The sequence below is a fragment of the Pyrgilauda ruficollis genome, unplaced genomic scaffold (genome assembly GCF_017590135.1).
Source record: "Pyrgilauda ruficollis isolate IOZ18807 unplaced genomic scaffold, ASM1759013v1 scaffold31, whole genome shotgun sequence".
In the NCBI taxonomy this organism is placed as follows: Eukaryota; Metazoa; Chordata; class Aves; order Passeriformes; family Passeridae; genus Pyrgilauda; species Pyrgilauda ruficollis.
Genome location: NW_024524489.1, coordinates 4,814,328 through 4,831,325, shown reverse-complemented (window position 1 = coordinate 4,831,325; position 16,998 = coordinate 4,814,328). Strand labels below are relative to the sequence as shown.

General features: G+C 53.2%; 2 protein-coding genes across 5 annotated transcripts in view; one reads left to right on the top strand and one right to left on the bottom strand.

Moving 5' to 3' along the window:
• The first annotated feature begins 71 nt into the window (after positions 1-71).
• GZF1 (GDNF inducible zinc finger protein 1) lies at positions 72-8,546 on the top strand. Of its 2 annotated transcripts, none has more exons than XM_041474148.1 (6): positions 72-188; positions 1,372-2,647; positions 4,784-4,878; positions 5,346-5,513; positions 6,116-6,273; positions 6,996-8,546. In XM_041474148.1, exons 2-6 carry the CDS (start codon positions 1,383-1,385, stop codon positions 7,305-7,307), a joined length of 1,998 nt encoding a protein of 665 aa, XP_041330082.1. In that variant the 5' UTR covers positions 72-188; positions 1,372-1,382; the 3' UTR covers positions 7,308-8,546. The 2 variants fall into 2 exon arrangements, with proteins under 2 accessions (XP_041330082.1, XP_041330083.1); XM_041474149.1 differs by having other exon boundaries at positions 6,034-6,273; positions 6,996-7,135.
• Positions 8,547-9,067: 521 nt separating this feature from the next.
• The window catches only part of NAPB (NSF attachment protein beta), a 14,376-nt gene continuing 6,445 nt past the window's right edge, over positions 9,068-16,998 (bottom strand). For all 3 annotated transcript variants that reach the window (XM_041474158.1, XM_041474157.1, XM_041474159.1), the window contains 10 exons: positions 15,249-15,328; positions 14,845-14,961; positions 14,056-14,102; positions 13,901-13,978; positions 13,164-13,219; positions 12,852-12,936; positions 12,173-12,277; positions 11,863-11,931; positions 11,602-11,652; positions 9,068-10,696 (listed from right to left, as the gene is read on the bottom strand). In XM_041474158.1, the coding sequence (XP_041330092.1) occupies positions 10,592-10,696; positions 11,602-11,652; positions 11,863-11,931; positions 12,173-12,277; positions 12,852-12,936; positions 13,164-13,219; positions 13,901-13,978; positions 14,056-14,102; positions 14,845-14,961; positions 15,249-15,328 (793 nt within the window). In that variant the 3' untranslated portion in view covers positions 9,068-10,591. The remainder of the gene's footprint in view (positions 10,697-11,601; positions 11,653-11,862; positions 11,932-12,172; positions 12,278-12,851; positions 12,937-13,163; positions 13,220-13,900; positions 13,979-14,055; positions 14,103-14,844; positions 14,962-15,248; positions 15,329-16,998) is intronic.

Sequence of the window (16,998 nt, the reverse complement as noted above, 5' to 3'; positions counted from 1 at the left end):
TTGGGAATGCCAAAGCCGGGGGCGCGGTAGGCCGCGTTGCCTAGCAACAGACGGCGCGCCTCGCGACGTCACTTCCGGCGCGCCTCCGCCGGGGTCGTGGCTCGTCAGCGCTTCCGGCCGCGCCCGGGGCTGAGCGGGAGCGGCGGCCGGGAACGAACCGGGAACAAACCGGGAACGGGCCGGCAGCCGTGAGTGCGGGGGCCATGGCGGGCTGGCCCCGCCCGCCGCCTTTTTCTCCCCTCTTTCCCCCTTATTCCCCCCCTCTCCTCCTCTTTTCCCCCCTTATTTCCTCTCCTCTTTCCCCCCGTTCTTTTCCCTTCTCTTTTCTTCGCCCCCCCCTTCCCCTCCTTGTTTCCCCGCTTTCCTCTCCCCCTTTTTTCCCCCGTGTTTTCCCCCACCCCAGCACTCCCATGTGATCCAGGGTCCTTTGCAAATGGGATTGGAAGTGGGCACTGTGGGGTTCTCCATGGCATCAGCAGCAGCCGCCTGGGAATCCTCTCCCTATTCCCCTTTGGGCTGGAGCTTTTTGCCTCTTTCCAGCCAGTTTTGCCTCTGGAAGGGGAGGTATTCCTGAGAAATGGACAGTGCTCAAATGGAATTAGAGGAGTAGTTGTGAAATAACAGGAGAAGTAGTTGAAAATCATTTTATTGGGGTAAAAAAGTGGCACTTTGGTGTCACTGATTGTTTATAAAGCAGTGAGTGGGACACCACTTAATTCCCAGGACATGGAAAGAAATTCCTCAGATTGCGGTAGGAACAGGGTTAGACTCAACAGATTCCTCAGAGCACCTGTAAGTCCATAGAAACCTGGTTTGTTCTGGGGTTAGATATCGGGGAAAACGCCCCAAAACTTCCATGCTTTTTACAAGCTTTGGAGCAGCTTCAAACATTCCTGAGAAATAGGGCCCGCTGGAAGGCTGGAAATGGGCCTTCAAAATGTGCAGGCTGTGAGTCCATTTTGAGGAGCTCCCATCATTTTGGGGATTTTCACTGTGTGAATACCATTATCCATCAGACAAGAGCTTGGAATTTTATGTGGAAAGCATTTTCAGGCAGGTTTTTAGGACTGCAGTGAACTTTTGCTTAGTCTTGCCTTCCTTTTATTATTATTGCCTGGTGAGGCCAGGAATCATTCCTTAATTCCAGGTGCCAGCTCTGTTTGATCCATCCCTGACCCGGAGGGTTTCATGGAAAACTGGGGCTGGGATTTAGGCTCAGATTCACTTCATGGTTTCCTTGAGGTGCTGGAGATCCATCCGAGGTTGGATTAAACCACCTCGGAGCTCTTCCCAACCCCCGCGATTCCATGAAACTCCTGGCCGCCGCAAACCCGCGGAGTCCCGCCGGCTGACGTGGGATCTCGTTGGCAGGGAGAAGGAAGATGGAGAGCAACCCCGTGCTGCTGGAATCCAAGTCCTCCCCCATCAACCTGCTGAACGAGATGCAGCAGCTGCGGCTGCTGGGCCACCTCTGCGACGTCACCGTCAGCGTGGAGTACCAGGGCGTGCGCGCCGAGTTCCCGGCGCACAAGGCCGTGCTGGCCGCCACCAGCAAGTTCTTCAAGGAGGTTTTCCTCAACGAGAAGCCCGTGGACGGCCCCCACAGCAACGTGTTCCTCAACGAGGTGCAGGTGGCGGATTTCGCCTCCTTCCTGGAGTTCGTGTACACGGCGCGCGTGGAGGTGGAGGAGGACAGGGTGCAGCGCATGCTGGAGATCGCCGAGAAGCTCAAGTGCCTGGATCTCTCCGAGACTTGCTTCCAGCTGAAGAAGCAGATGCTGGAGTCCGTGCTGCTGGAGCTGCAGAGCTTCTCGGAGTCGCAGAATTCCGAGGAGGAGAGCGCCGCCCGCCCCAGCGCCGTGCCCGCGGCGAAGGCCGAGCGGGACTCTCCGGATTGTTCCGTCGCCGCGCCCGGCCGCGGAGCGTCTCCCGAGGGGCCGGCCGCCAAGTCCAAGGAGAAGGTGGACAAAAAGAAGGAAGTGCTGAAGGCTCCTTACACCAAGATCCGCAGGGCCAGCGGGCGGCTGGCCGGCAGGAAGGTGTTCGTGGAGATCCCGAAGAAAAAATACACCCGGAGGCTGCGGGAGCAGCAGCGGAACGCCGAGGAGGAAAAGCAGCCCAAGGGCGAGGAGGGAGAGCGGGAGCAGGAGGAGAACTCCGGCAAACCCGAGGAGACCTCCCCGGAAAACCTCCCCAAGGGCGAGGAGGACAAAAAGAAGCGCGGCGGCGCCTTCAAGTGCGGCACGTGCCAGAAGGAGTTCCTGTACGAGAAGAGCTTCCTGAAGCACATCCAGCAGAGCCACGGCATCGCCTCGGCGCTGGAGTTCCGCTGCGAGACGTGCGCGCAGACCTTCGCCAACCGCTGCAACCTGCGCAGCCACCAGCGGCACGTGCACAGCAGCGAGCGCCGCTTCCCCTGCGAGCTGTGCGCCAAGCGCTTCAAGAGGAAGAAGGACGTCAAGAGGCACGTGCTGCAGGTGCACGAGGGCGGCGGCGAGCGGCACCAGTGCCACCAGTGCGGCAAGGGGCTCAGCTCCAGGACGGCGCTGCGGCTGCACGAGAGGACGCACACGGGACACAAGCCCTACGGCTGCCCCGAGTGCCAGGCCAAGTTCTCCCAGCCCTCGGCGCTGAAAACGCACATGAGGTAGGAGCGGCTTTCCCCGGACTCGAGGTGCGGCCCTCGGGGCCTGGTACGTCCCTGTTTTCCCCTCAAACGGGGTGCAGCCTTCAGAGGCTCCCAAATCTCTGTTTTCTCCTTCAGGCCTCCCAAATCGCTGTTTTCTCTTCGAATGTCGTCCAGTCCTCAGGGCCTCCCAAATCCCTGTTTTCTCCTCAATGGGGTTCAGCCCTCAGAGTCTCCCCAGTCCCCGTTTTCTCTTTCAGGACCTCCCAAATCCTTGTTTTGTCCTCAAATGCAGTCCAGTCCTCAGAGCCTCCCAAATCCCTGTTTCTGCCTAATACAGGGTTCAGCCCTCAGGGCCTCCCAAATTCCTCTTTTCTCTTTCAAGGCCTCCTAAATCCCTGTTTTCTCCTCATATGGGATGCAGCCCTCAGAGCCTTCCAAATCCCTGTTTTCTCTTTCAGGGCCCCCCAAATCCCTGTTTTCATATGGGGTGCAGCCTTCAGAACCTCCCCAATCCCTGTTTTCTCTTTCAGGGCCTCCCACATCCCTGTTTTCTCTTTCGGGGCCTCCCAAATCCCTCTTTTCATATGGGATGCAGCCTTCAGAACCTCCCCAATCCCTGTTTTCGCCTGATACAGGGTTCAGCCCTCAGGGCCTCCCAAATTCCAGTTTTCATGTGGGGTGCAGCCCTTGGGGCTTCCGCAATCCCTGTTTTCTCTTTCAGGGCCTCCCAAATCCCTGTTTTCTCCTCATATGGGGTGCAGCCCTCAGGGCCTCCCCAATCCCTGTTTTCTTTTTCAGTGCCTCCCCAATCCCTGTTTTCTCCTTAGATGGGATCCAGTCCTCAGAACCTCCCAAATCCTGGTTTTCTCTTTCAGGACCTCCCAAATCCCTGTTTTCTCCTGATACAGGGTTCGGCCCTCAGGGCCTTCCAAATCCTTGTTTTCTCCTCATATCCTGCATGGGCCAGGCCTGTGCTGCAGGAAAATCCAGGTGGGATTCCTCCAGCACATCCTTAGACTCAATACAACGACAAGTGTGGAAATATTTGGGAAGGATTTGGCAGGGTTTTCAATGGGAAAATGACGGATTTGGGGGCGAAGTAGGGAAAACAATGGATCTGGGAACAGGAGGAGGTGGCGCGTCACCGATGTCACCCACACGGAGCTGATCCAGCACCTGCTGGCTTTTATCTGTCCCAGGCTGTTTTTTATTGGGGAAAAAAATCATCCCTGAGGGATTTTAACCTGATTTTATCAATTTTATCTTTCTGAGGGCATTTTTATCAGGGCAGAAGTAGATTCTGAGGGGTTTAACCTAATTTTATCCCTTTTTTATCAGTCTCAGGGCAGAGCCTTTTTCATGAGGGCAAAAATCATCTCTGAGGGGGTTAGCCTGATTTTCTCAGTTATTTTATTTGGTTATTTTATAGTTATTTTACCCTGGTAAAAAACACCAGGGTAAAAATAATTTCTGATGGACTTTAACCTGATTTTATCAGTTATTTCATGTGTCTCAGGGCAGACATTTTGATCAGGGGGAAAATTCCTCTCTGAGGGGTTGAGCCTGATTTTATCAGTTTTGTTTTTCTGAAGGTGTTTTTATCAGAATTAACTCTGAGGGGCTTGACCCTGATTTTATCAGTCATTTTAGCTTGTCTCATGACAGAGACCATTTTATCAGAGTAAAAATCTTCTCTGAGGGGCTTGACCCTGATTTTATCAGTAATTTTATCTGTCTTCAGGCAGAGACATTTTTATGAGGGGAAAAATCCTCTCTGAGGGTTTAAACCTGATATTTTTCCATTCCCAGAGCCCTTTCAGGAATTTTGGACACTGGAAACTCAACGCTGCCTTAATTTGGGGTGCGGTGGCAGCCGGTGGTGGGGATTTCTCATCCTTGGGGATAGATTTTGCCACGTGGATGTGCCTCTCCAGGAAAAGCAGCCATCCCAACCCCCTGAGAATCTTTCTCTCACATCCCAAAGGATTTGGTGACACAACCTGGAGAGAATTTTTGGGATTTGGCTGCATGTCACCTTGAAAAATCCGCCTTTACTGTAACATTTTTGGATGTGGTTGTTTACCCAGCAGTAGGGATCAATGGGAATGAGGGACAGGCTCATCCTGGAGTTCCAACATTCCTTTTCCCTTGCAGGATCCACACGGGGGAGAAGCCCTTTGTGTGTGATGAGTGTGGGGCCCGCTTCACCCAGAACCACATGCTCATCTACCACAGGCGCTGCCACACAGGTGAGGCTGGAAAACCGGGAAAATCCAATCCCAAACATTCCAGGGAAACTGTTGCCTTCAGAAAATGCTTTTTGTTCACGTTTTTATGGATAAAACGAGATATTGTCATCTCCTGGGTGGGATTTGCCTGAGAAGGGTTCCCAAGGATAATCCCGTGATCTGAAGCTGAGGGAGGGTTGATTTAAATTGGATTTTGGGAAGAAATCCCAAAGAGAGAGTGGTGAGACCCTGGAACGGTTTTCCTAAAGAAGCTGTGGATTCCCCGTCCCTGGAATTGTTCCAGGCCAGGCTGGGAGTGGCTTGGAGCAACCTGGGATAGGGGAAGGTGTCCCTGCCCATGGAATGGTTTGGAACTGGGTGACCTTTAAATATCCCCACAGTGAGGACACGCTCTGGAATTTCTGTGGGATATTTAAGAGCATTCCCAAAGCTCTGCTGGTTTAATTCTCCTTTTCCCCCTTTTTTAGGGGAAAGGCCTTTCATGTGTGAAACCTGTGGGAAGAGCTTTGCCTCCAAGGAATACTTGAAACACCACAACCGCATCCACACGGGATCCAAACCCTTCAAATGTGAGGTTTGCTTCCGGACCTTTGCCCAGCGGAATTCCCTGTACCAGCACATCAAAGTCCACACAGGTAGGATGTGTCCCTTTTCTTGGATACACACCCCTCACCTCTGCAATATTCCAGCAAGGAATTCTCAGCCAGGTTTTTCCCCGTGTGCACTGCTTGATGTGTCGTGTTCTCCCCTTCTCCCACTAGTTCTGAGTGACAGCAATTCCCTGGAATGCTTCCACAGGCTGTGGAGATACCTTAATAAGCTGCCAGGATCATTGGTGATGGAGAGCTCTGGTGTAGCTCCAGAGGTTTATCCAGGGAGGGAGGAAAATGGGATCTGTTTCCAAACAGGGAGTTTTTGGTGTCTCCAGAGCGATCCCGGGGCTGGGAGTGGCTCAGGGGTTGTTGCTCAGAGAAGAGTGAATAAGGGGGAGGGATACTTGGATTCTGGGCAGGACTTGAGTCTCTAGCGGAAAATCCATGGGAAAACAGAGTGGCAGCACATCTTTATGGGGCTGGCAGGAACTTGCTGCCTCCAGACGGGTGGCAGTGTGACATTTGTACCACCAGGCTGTTTCCCCTGACCATTCCCTGTCAGCCAGGGGTTGCTGGGCATTCCCGAGGCACAGCAGCTGTGCTCTGCCCGCGTTCCCAGCCTGTCTCCCATGCCGCATTCCCAGGGGAGCGGCCGTACTGCTGCGACCAGTGTGGGAAGCAGTTCACGCAGCTGAACGCGCTGCAGCGGCACCACCGCATCCACACCGGCGAGAAGCCCTTCATGTGCAACGCCTGCGGCAGGACCTTCACCGACAAATCCACGCTGCGCCGGCACACCTCGGTACGGTCCCGCTGCCCCGGCATTCCCACATCCCGGCGGCGGGCGGCTCAGCGCCACCACGGCTCCTCGGAGCCGCGTTCCACGGGATTGATGGGACAAGCTGGAGCAGACTTCCGACTGATGGAAGTTGGGGTTAGGTGGGATGTTGGGAAGGAATTGTTCCCTGGGAGGTTGGGAAGGCCCTGGCATGGTTTCCCCAGAAAACCTGTGGGTGCTGCTTTCCTGGAATTGTTCAAAACCAGGTTGGGTTTGGACCAACCCAGGACAGGGCTTGGAGCAACCTGAGACAGGGGAAGGTGTTCCTGTCCATGGCAGGGCGTGGGACTGGATCATCTGTACGGTCCAATCTTCCAACCGAAACCATTCCATGACTCCAAAACAAAAACCTTTTCTGATGGAAATTGGGGTTAGGTGGGATGTTTGGAAGGAATTGTTCCCTGGGAGGTTGGGAAGGCCCTGGCATGGTTTCCCCAGAAAACCTGTGGGTGCTGCTTTCCTGGAATTGTTCAAAACCAGGTTGGGTTTGGACCAACCCAGGACAGGGCTTGGAGCAACCTGAGGCAGGGGAAGGTGTCCCTGTCCATGGAAGGGGATGGGTCTTCCAACCCAAACCATTCCATGACTCCAAAACAAAAACCTTTTCTACCAACATCAAATACAAGCTTGATCCAAACTTTGTCATCTCATATCCAGCCTTCTCTCTCCTGGTTATTCCTTTGCAGATCCATGATAAAAACACCCCCTGGAAGTCCTTCCTCGTCATCGTGGAAGGAGCTACAAAGAATGACGAGGGGCACAAAACGGAGCTTCCTGATGAGGAATATGAAGCGTCCCCCAAAATCCCAGAAAAGCTGCTGTCCTTCCCAGAGAACAGCCCCTACCAGAGCCTGGCAGCAGTCCCAGGAAGTGGGAATTCCAGCACGGACTGTAAGGCCTCTGGAGCACAGGAGTCCCTGCTGGGAGAACTCACGGTGCTCCACACACAGACGGACTCTGGGCAGCCCCAGCTCCATGCCCTGGTGAACATGGAATAATTCGGGATTGCCTCCTGCTCCTTAGGCTGCACCCCTTGTACAGTCCTTGGCCTGAGGGAGGCTGGTGGTGGGAAGCTGGGAAAGAGTGGATTTCCAGCTTTCCTCTGGAAATTCCTTCCCCAGCTCCACCTCCTGATGGTCGGGCAGGGTGACACCACACCAGGGAATTTGTGGGAGTTGATCCCCTGCGAATTCAGGGGGCGGCTCAGGTACCTTGCTGGTGCAGGTTTGTTTTCCAGGGAATTCAATGCCACATGGACAATCAGGAGAACTGATGTTTCTCTGTGACATTTGCTGCATTTTCCCCAGTGGAATTTCATCCAGGAGAAGTCTGGCTAACTTTGCTTTTCAGGAAATGTTGGTTTCCTCTGCTTTTGCCAAAGATCCCAAAGAGTGGGAGCAGCTTTGGAGTTTCATTCCAGGAGTTTGGAGTCTCTGAGCAGCAAAAAGGGGCAGGTGGAAGCCAAGTGCTACTTCCTTGATTTTACAGTTGCAGGGAAACTGGAGCAGTCTGGGACTGAGATCCTGTCAGTTCTCACCTTCCAGCTGCTCCAGCTCCTATGGAATTGGGCACATAGGAGAACAAGACATCTCCTAGAAGAAAGACTGTGAAAAGGAGCTGTGCTGGAAGGGGCTCAGTTCAGAGGCTTTTCCTGCTCCATTTTAGTGGAATGGGATTTGGGGGATTTCCCCTGGGCAGGGAAGGAGCCTTGGAGTGTTGTTCCAGCTGGGCTGACTCCTGTTTTTTTCACAACAGCAGCTCACTGTGCTACGGTTTAATGCTTCAAACCTCGGGATGGGCTTCCCAGTGTAAAAACCCACAGCTTTTCCCATTTCTTTACCTGTTCCTGTAGTATTCCCACAGCAATTCCTCAGCTGAAGCTGTGAGCAGAACTTTGGGAAAGGTAAGCACAATGCAGCCTGGTGAGATCCAGCAATAAAGACACCCCCCCACCTGTGGCACAGAGCTATTTTTTGGGATAAAGGGATGGCGGAGGCGTTCTCATGGAATTCTAAGCTAGAAAAAAGGGAATTTTTGTACCAGAGGACATTTCCAAGAGGTTATATTTGAGATATTTATTCCTGCTGGAGCTCAGTTATTCCCAATGGAAGGAAAGGGGTTGTAGATATATTTAAGGGCTGAGCACTTGGATCCGGAGCCGGGGAATGTTTTGTACTCTGCGAACATACGGAAGTGAGTTACTTGTTTGAGCTGTTCCTATTAAAATATGGAATGTGGAGACCTCCCAGTGACTCAGTCTTATCCAGTGGGACACTTTGGGATATTGACAGACTTGGAAAGTTCACCTGGAGAAAAGAAGGTTCCCTGGAAACCTCAGAAGGGGCCTACAAGGAAAAGTGGGAGGGATTCTTCATCAGGAATTATAGTGACAGGACAACAGGGAGGGAATGGCTTCCTAGTGACAGAGGGAGACAGGACAACAGGGAGGGAATGGCTTCAGGAATGGAATTCAGGTAGGTTATTGGGAAGGAATTCTTCCCTGTGAGGATGGGGAGGCCCTGGAAGAGTTTTCCCAGAGAATCTGTGGCTGCCCCATCCCTGGAAGTATTCACGGGGTTTGGAGCAAGCCAGGATAGCAGAAGGTGTCCCTGGATCAGGATGAGCTTTAAGGTCCCTTCCCACCCAAACCATTCCATGATTCCAAACAGGAATTGAAGGAATCACACCCCCTCCCAGCCTGCATCATCCCACCATGCTCCAGCCTTTTGAGTTTTCCAGAAGAACCACTTCTCCCTCCTTCCATCCATGATTTTCACTTTATTCATGTACAGTCACACCAAACATGATATTCTTGCTAAGGCCATTTCCTTAAATAAGTTTTCCGAGTAGAGAGTGATGGAGGTGGGGCGGGAATACAGCGGGAGTGGCGGAATTGTCACCTGGGAACCGTCACAATTCACCATGGATACTGCAGAGGACATGCTGGAGCTACTCACACACAACTACCAGGTGTAGGGATGGAGTAACAGCCCTCCTGCTCCTCCTGTCCTACAACACTGACACAGGGAACGGCAACAGAACCGAAAAAACACCGGGAAAAGTGGAGCCTCCCAAGCTGTGCTTCCCCTCATCCCGGCTCCCACAGTGCTGGACGCCTGATAAAGCCATTCCTAAGGATGGGAATGCATGAACTCCGTGTGCTTCCAAGCCTGGAGCTGGGAGATCCCCCCTGCTGCCTCCCAAGCCCGGGCTTTTCCATCTGGCTGGGATGTTTGGGATGAACACAAGGACCTGTGGGAAACAGAGATTGGGAAGGGTGGGAAAACACCAAACCAAGGAGAATTTGGCATGGATCGGGATTTTTGGTTTTCAGAATTTTAGAGCCCAACGAGCCAAGCTCTATCCAAAGCCCAACATTCCAACCTGACTTTTCCAGAGGAAAGAGGGGCTGGGGCTGCCTGGAGCCTCCAGAACAGCCCTTAATTGCTGACTTCACTCTTCCCAAAGAGTGACAAATTGCACAAGTTCCCAACGCCTCCGATGCATCCTTGAAAAACCAGGCAGCTCACTCCTCTCTCCGTAACAACATACCCATCAATTCCTGCAGGAATTTTTCAACTTTTCCCAAGCAAACTGTGCCCCCCCTGCCACCCGAATTCCAACAAGGCTCCTGTGGGATCAACACCTGCATGCAGCCGAGGAGCTGGAATTTAGGGATTGTGCCCGGCACACGCAGAGGGTGAGGTACAAAAATAGATCCTTCCTCAGGTGGAATTATTTGGAAGTGGAGAGATGGGATGCACCACGAACTGAAGTGGAAAATCAATCCAAGAAAAGTGGAAACCAACCAGGACCTAGGGCTGACACCGATCCTAGGCTCCTGGAATGCCTGTGGCGTGGTGGGGGTGTGCGGGATATTCCCAATTCCCAAAGCCTCTGCCTAGCACCACTTCCAGACCCCCAAATCCAAGTGTATCCAACACTTGGGAACGGGAAAATGGGAACACAACGGGCTGGAAGCGCATATTTGTACTGTGCTGGCCTGGATGGAATATTTACATGCTGGAATCAACGGAACAGCAGGAAAACCGGGAGCTGCGAGTGCAGGCACCGGGATGAGCGGGACCAAACCCGAGGAGGAGAAGGAGGAATTCCGCTCCAAGGGCTTCTCCTGCCTGGCATCCGCCCGGAGCGTCACCACAGAGCGGGGGCTAAAGAAACACAGTGAGCCATGGGAGTGGGAAGCGACGAAAGAAAGCGCGGGATTGGGTCGGGAATTCCCGAAAAGTCCTCGGCTGGAGGCGGGAAGGGCCCGCGGGCGTCACTTGAGGTCGCCGTCGCCCTCGCCCTGGATGGTTTTCTTGATGCGCAGCAGCATCGTGGTGAGCCACTGATCCAGCCGCGAGATGGAGTCGAATTCCTTCACCTGGCACCGGCAAAAAACGTGGATCAGGGAGCGGGAAAGGGAATGAGGCGGGAATGCGGCGGGGATGGGGAGGGGGGAGTGGCAGACACGGGCTCGTCCTGGGAATGAAGGGGAGGGGAAAAGGAGAGAAAAGGGAGGGGGGGAGTGCAAAGAAGGACAATAAAGGGAAAGAGGGGGGAAAAACAAGGGGAAAGGGAGGGGGAAATAAGGAAAAAGGGAAAAAAAGGGGAAACAAGGGCAAAGGTGAAACAAGGGGAAGAGGGGAAAAAAAGGGAAGGGAGGATAAAGGGGAAGAAGAGGAAAAAAGAAAGAGGAGAAAGGGAAAGAACCAAGAGGAAAGGAGGGGAAAAACAAGAGGGGAAAAAATCAAGGACAAAGGGGGGAAAAACGCAAGGGAAAACGAAGGAAAAAAAGGAAAAAAAGGGAAAAGAAAAACAGGAAGGGGAAAAAGGGAAAGGAAAAAGCGGGGGAAGGAAAAAAGGGGAAAAGGAGGCTAGAAAGGAGGAAAGGAAAGAAAGAGGGGAGAGGGAAAAAGGAAAGGGGGTGAAAAGGAAGAAGGGAAAAAAAAAAAGGGGGAAGTGGGGGGAAACAAGGGAAAGCAGAGGAAAAAAAGGGAACGGGAAAAAAAAATAAAAGGGAAAAGGCACAGGGCCACAGTCCAGAGAAAAATCTCTCCAAACCCAACCCAAGCTTTTTGAGCTCCTGTCAAACACCAAAGGAGCTGTAGCAAACCCAGGCAGGATCTGAACTCTCCAGGAAACTCCAGGAATGTTAAAGGAGGAAGCTGGGACCTTGCTGGAGCAGCTGTCCCCTCTCTGCAGGTTCCCCAATACTGAACAGGGCACAGGCATCCCAAAAAAGAGAAGGAAGAAGCAGCATTCCCAAGTGCACCCATGAGTACTCACAGCCTCGGTGTAGGCCTCGCTGTTCTGCTCCTCATGAGCTTCCAGCAGTTTCTGGGAAAGCACCAGGAAAAATTAGGGAATGCTCTATTCCTGCATGTTCCCATTCCAGCATCTCATCCCAGGGAGCAGAGACCATGAAAAGCACCCACCACAAACGGGGGTCTGGGCCAAATCCAGGGAAAAGTGAGGCTGATGTCCTTTAAAATACTGGGATAAAAGAGAAAACCCCTGGAAAAGTGGGAAAGCCCCCTGGTTACTCACTTTCAATAGCTTGCATTCCCGGGAATCTGTGAAAGCCGGGAACATTTCTTCGTATTTCTCCAGCGCAAGCTGAAAGAGAGAAGAGTTCCCTTCACACACTATTCCTATTTTTTTTTCCCAGCATTTGCCTTCCCATCCTCAAACTTGGGAAAGTATCCACCAAGAATCCAACGTGACAGTGGCACATCAAGAATTCCAGCCACTGCAGAGGAGGGATCAGGGATTTTGGGGTAATAGCTGTGAGCCCACTGAGCTTCTCCCAGCTGGCCAAGGCTGGTGAGGAGGAATTGGGAATTCTGGGATAACTGACCTTGGCATTCAGCTCATCCACGATGAAGTGGCACAGGGCAGCTTTGAAGAAATATTCTTTGGCGCTGTACTTGAGCAAAGGGTTATCCATCGTGTTTGTTCCCACCTGGACAAAAAAACATGGAAAAAGGGGGCAGGAAAGGAAAGCCTGGATTAAACCAATTCCTATTCCACCCTGAGCCACAGGGCTGGGAATAAAAGGCAGGGAAAAAATGCCAATAAGCTGTTGGGAAGCAGGGTGGTTTTGAACTCATCCCAAGGGAAGTCAGATCCCAGCAGGCTGATCCTTGGTTGATGAGGAAATGGAAAAACAAATCCATTTGGGAAAAAGTTGCTCCAGAATTAACCCTCTAGAAGCACCAAGCAGCACTATTGGTATTCCCAGGTAAATATCCAACAAAAGGCAGAGCTGATAAATCCAGGAGGGAATTTTCTGTCAAAGGGAGTTGTAAATACATTCAAAAGTGAATTCTTATGGATTTCTCCCAACTTTTTCCTGGAAACACTGAAAATCATGGATGTGGCACTTAGGGACACTTGGCCATGCGGGGGGAACAGTGGGACTCTGACCTCAGAGAGCTTTTCCAGCCTAAACAATTTCCTGATTCTGGCAGTTTTGCCAACCCCTGGGCCCTTTTCCTTGGGAAGAGGTGCTATTCCCATGGGATTTAGCTCCTGACCTGCTCGTAGATCTCGATGGCTTTCTGGTACTGCTCCAGCTGCGCTGCATAGGCCGCCACCTTCAGCAGACATTTGTTGGCTGAGCTGCAACCACATCCCAGAAATCAGGCCCTGAATCCCAGGAATTCACCAGCCCACGCCCCAGCACCCTGTCCCAGAGAGAGAAGTGGGAACCCACAGCTGGGATTTAGAGGAATTCTCTTGGAATAGCCCAAATTAGAAGTGTGCTGGTTGTGGGAGTGTCTGGGATTGATCCCTCTTCCACAGATGGATCCCTGTTCCAGCCCTTCCCGCTGATCCCAAGGACTTGCCTGTTGGATTCCTCTCCCTTGTAGTAATCTGCAGCCTGCTCGTAGTGTGCGATGGCCTAGGGACAGAAATGTGGGATCAGTCATCCTGGGATAAAGCACCCCAGGGAACAGCACCAACATTCAGGGACAGAGATGGGATCCAATGGAGCAGAGCCAAGGAAGAAAATCCTTGCCTGCAAAACAACCCCTAAATCCCATCCCGTTTTATCCTGCAAAATTCCAGCAGGAGATCTGCAGTGGGATTCCTGCTCAGGGAGTTTGGAAGTGGGAACAAGGGAATCAGTGCTGACATGGGAACTAAAGTGACTAAAATGGCTCCATGACACTCCCAAAGAGCTTTTCCAATGGGAAAGACTGAAGTGGATTCTCACCGGAGTGTTCAGCCAGTGCTGCTGGCACAGGGACACACCAGAGACTTGGGATTGCTCCAGGAAAGCCTCCAGGCTGGGAAAACCATTAACTCCAACTCAGGGCTGGACTGAACCTACACTGGGAATTCTGGTGCTGGATGGGAGAAGGGAATTCTTGAGTTCAGGGCTAAGAAATCCCAGAATGGTTTGGGTTGGAAGGGACCTCAAAGGTGATCCCCTTCCACTGAGGGGAACAACTTCCACAATCCCAGGCTGCTCCAGCTTGGCCTTGGACACTTCCAGGGATATGACAACCACAAGTTTTCTGGGAAAGCCATGCCAGGGCCTCTAGTGACGTCACTGATGATGTCACCAACGTCCCCTCACCTTCTCGATGTCCACCAGCTCGGCCTCGTAGATCTCAGCGATGGTGATGTGGTGCTTGGCAGCGATGGTGAAGCGGCCCTGGGGACGGGAGGGGAGCGGGATGAGGCGCGGCGTTCCCGGGAAGCCGCGCGGCGTTCCCGGGAGCGGGGCCTTACCATGTCGGTGTAGATATCGATGGCTGCGTTTAAGCAGTTGATGGCCTCTGCAGCGTGTGTGAGAGACAACAGCGTCAGCCACGTCCCACTCCCAACTCCCACCCGGCAGCCGCTCCAGGGAATAGCTACCTACAGAGGGGGCTCTGGAATGACCTCAGCCCCCAGCACCTCCAGCAATTCCCAAAGGGAACAAACACCAGGATGACCCAACCCCGTGTTTGCTGTCTGCATCCCCCAATGGAGCAAACTTCAAGGGATCAACTCCAAAACACTGCTGTTTTTGAAAGTGGGAATTTGGGAGTTTCACCACTCCAAAAGGGTGTCATCCCTGAGTTTGTTCCCATGTCTCCTGGGATAATGCTGGTGGGAGGTGGAGGGTTTGCTTCCAGACCTAGCTAGGAAAAAGTGGATTGGAGACCTTCCCAAAAATCACAACCAGGTTGAAAGAATCCCAGATGATTTATTCTCATCCCAACAAAGGCCAGGACTAGGGAAAGCCTCGGGGACACGGCAGGGCTCCTACTGTGATCCAGCCCAGTGACTGCCTGACGCCATTCCTCAGGAAGCCATTCCCTAAAGCCAAGCCAAACCAGGATGGAAGCTGCCAAAAGTCCCAACACCCTGCAGCATCCCAAACCCCAACAAACACCAAGAGGAGACACCAGGATAGCGCTGACCTCCCGCATCATCCCAAAGCACCTTCTGGAAAAGCAGGAACGCAGCTCTGCCAGCAGTGAGCGTTTGGCCGGGAGCAATCCCGCATCCCGCTGCCGGGTTCCGCCGCCTTACCTTGCGGATCTGCTTTTTTGTAGGCGTTCCCGGCGTCCACAAAGCTGGTGGCTGAGTCGTGCTTGCTCTGGAGCTGCATGTGCAGCTTGGCTGCCTGGCAAAAGGCATTTCCTGCCGCTGGAAAAGAGGGAATACCCATCCCGTGAATCCCGTGAGTGAGCGGGAATGCGCTGCTTCCGGGACCCAGGGAGACTCAGGGATGAGGGGCTTCCCAAGCAGGATCACCAGCTGGGATCTTAAAATTCCCCCAGGATCCTTCAGCTCACTCCCTTTGTCCACTCTCCCAGTATTTAAATAGGAATTGCATAGACACAGAGACCATTCCCCATGGAATAATTCACAGGAAGACGTTTGGGAGCTCTGGGATGATCTACGCCCCCCCAGATCCCAGGATTTGGACTCACCACTCCAGTTTTTGGCGATCTTGAACATGTTGGCAGCCCTGGTGTACATCTCACAGGCCTCCTCCACCCGGGTGTTGCCCCTGGAATGCAGCAGGAATGCTCCTGAGGCGAGGCCAGGCCAGGAGGGAACATGGCTCCGGAGCCAAAATTGGGACTGGGATTGGGAATCTCGGTCTCTCCAGGCTCTGTGAGGCTGATCCCACTCCCCATGTGAGAACACTGAAAGGGGAATGCTGGATTTGGGGGCTCTCCCGGAATTCCGAGATGCCAAAGGTCAGATTTTTGGTAAGGAAATGCTGATTTTTCATGGAAACCCTGGGAAAAAATGAGGCTCTGGGGGATCTCCTTGCTCTCCATAACCCCCTCACAGGAGCCAGGTGGGATCAAGCTCCGCTCCCACAGAAAAAAAAAGGAATCCCAGAATCCTTAAGGTTAGAAAATCCCTCAAGCCCATGAGTCCAACATTCCCCCAAAATCCATGTCCCCAAGTGCCACATCCACACTGCTCTTAAATCACCCTCACAACAGGGATTATTCCATTTTCTTTTCCATCCCCTGGGAATTCTGGCACTTTTCTCCCCTCGCTCTCTCCCTCTGGCAGCCGAGCACAGTCAGTTTGGAAGCACAAGTGGGATTTTTGGATCCCTCCTTGCCCTTGGAAGGCACCTCTGGCATGAGCCAAAGCCAATGGAGGTGGCACCGAGGAATGCTACACTCGGAGAGGCCCCTGGAACAGGGCAGGTCCCAGCCTTTTAATCCCAAAAAATTAGAAATAAAGGGATAACAGCTTTTGTGCAAGGTGATGGAGCAATTCCAGGAAGAGCCCAAGTGGGAAGAAGGCATTTGGCCGGCACTGGGAAACCTGGACATCCCGTTTGCAGGGAAGATGCCAAGAGCCGAATCACCCCCACCTCCCACCTTTCCTTCCTCTTTTTTTCCCCTCCATCTGTTTTTAGCCCTGAAAATTAAAAATTCCTCTCTCGAAATCTCTGCCTGTTCCCTCCAAGGATTTTCAGGAATTTGCCACCCGGATTACGCTCCTGGAGCAGGCCCTGACTGATTAATCTGCCGGAGGCCAGAGAGGAATTTCTATTTAAAACTTGTGGATTTTAGGGCGGCCACAGCCGATTTTTCCAGGTTGATGGATAAAAACCTCCCGGCCCTCACAGAGCATCGCTCCGGGAATGTTCTTTCCTTAAAAAACTAAAGAAAAGCAGCGCTGAGGTGGCCAAACCAGCCCGCTTCCAGGCACTCCCCCAGGAACAGCGAGCCTGGAGCAGCCAGGCCCAGGGAAAAGGACGCTCTGCCATTTTCTGGGATAACGCCGGCCGCAGCCCGGGGGTGCCGGTGTTCCCTGGGATTTCGGGAGAGCCCATCCGTGCCAGGGTGAATCCCGGGAGATGATTCCCCCCGGGATAAGGCCGGGACGAGCGAGGGCCGGGCGCGGGGAGGGGACAGGAGCCGCAGAGGCCGAGCGCGCCCGTCACATCCCTGTGGCCATGGATGGCCAGGACGGGCTGCTCCAGGGGATCCGGCTTTGGATCGGGATGGGAGCGCTCCGTGTGCCCTGGCGGGGATAAGGAAGACTCTCACCCACACTGGGGGGCAGGAGTTAGGAAAAAGGGGGAAGAGATCGGCAAGGGGAGGATGGAGGAGATGGGAAAGGGGGGCAGGAAATAGGGAAGGGGGCGGATGTAGGAGATGGGGAAGGATGGGATGCAGGAGATGGGAGGGGGGCCAGGGGCTCAGG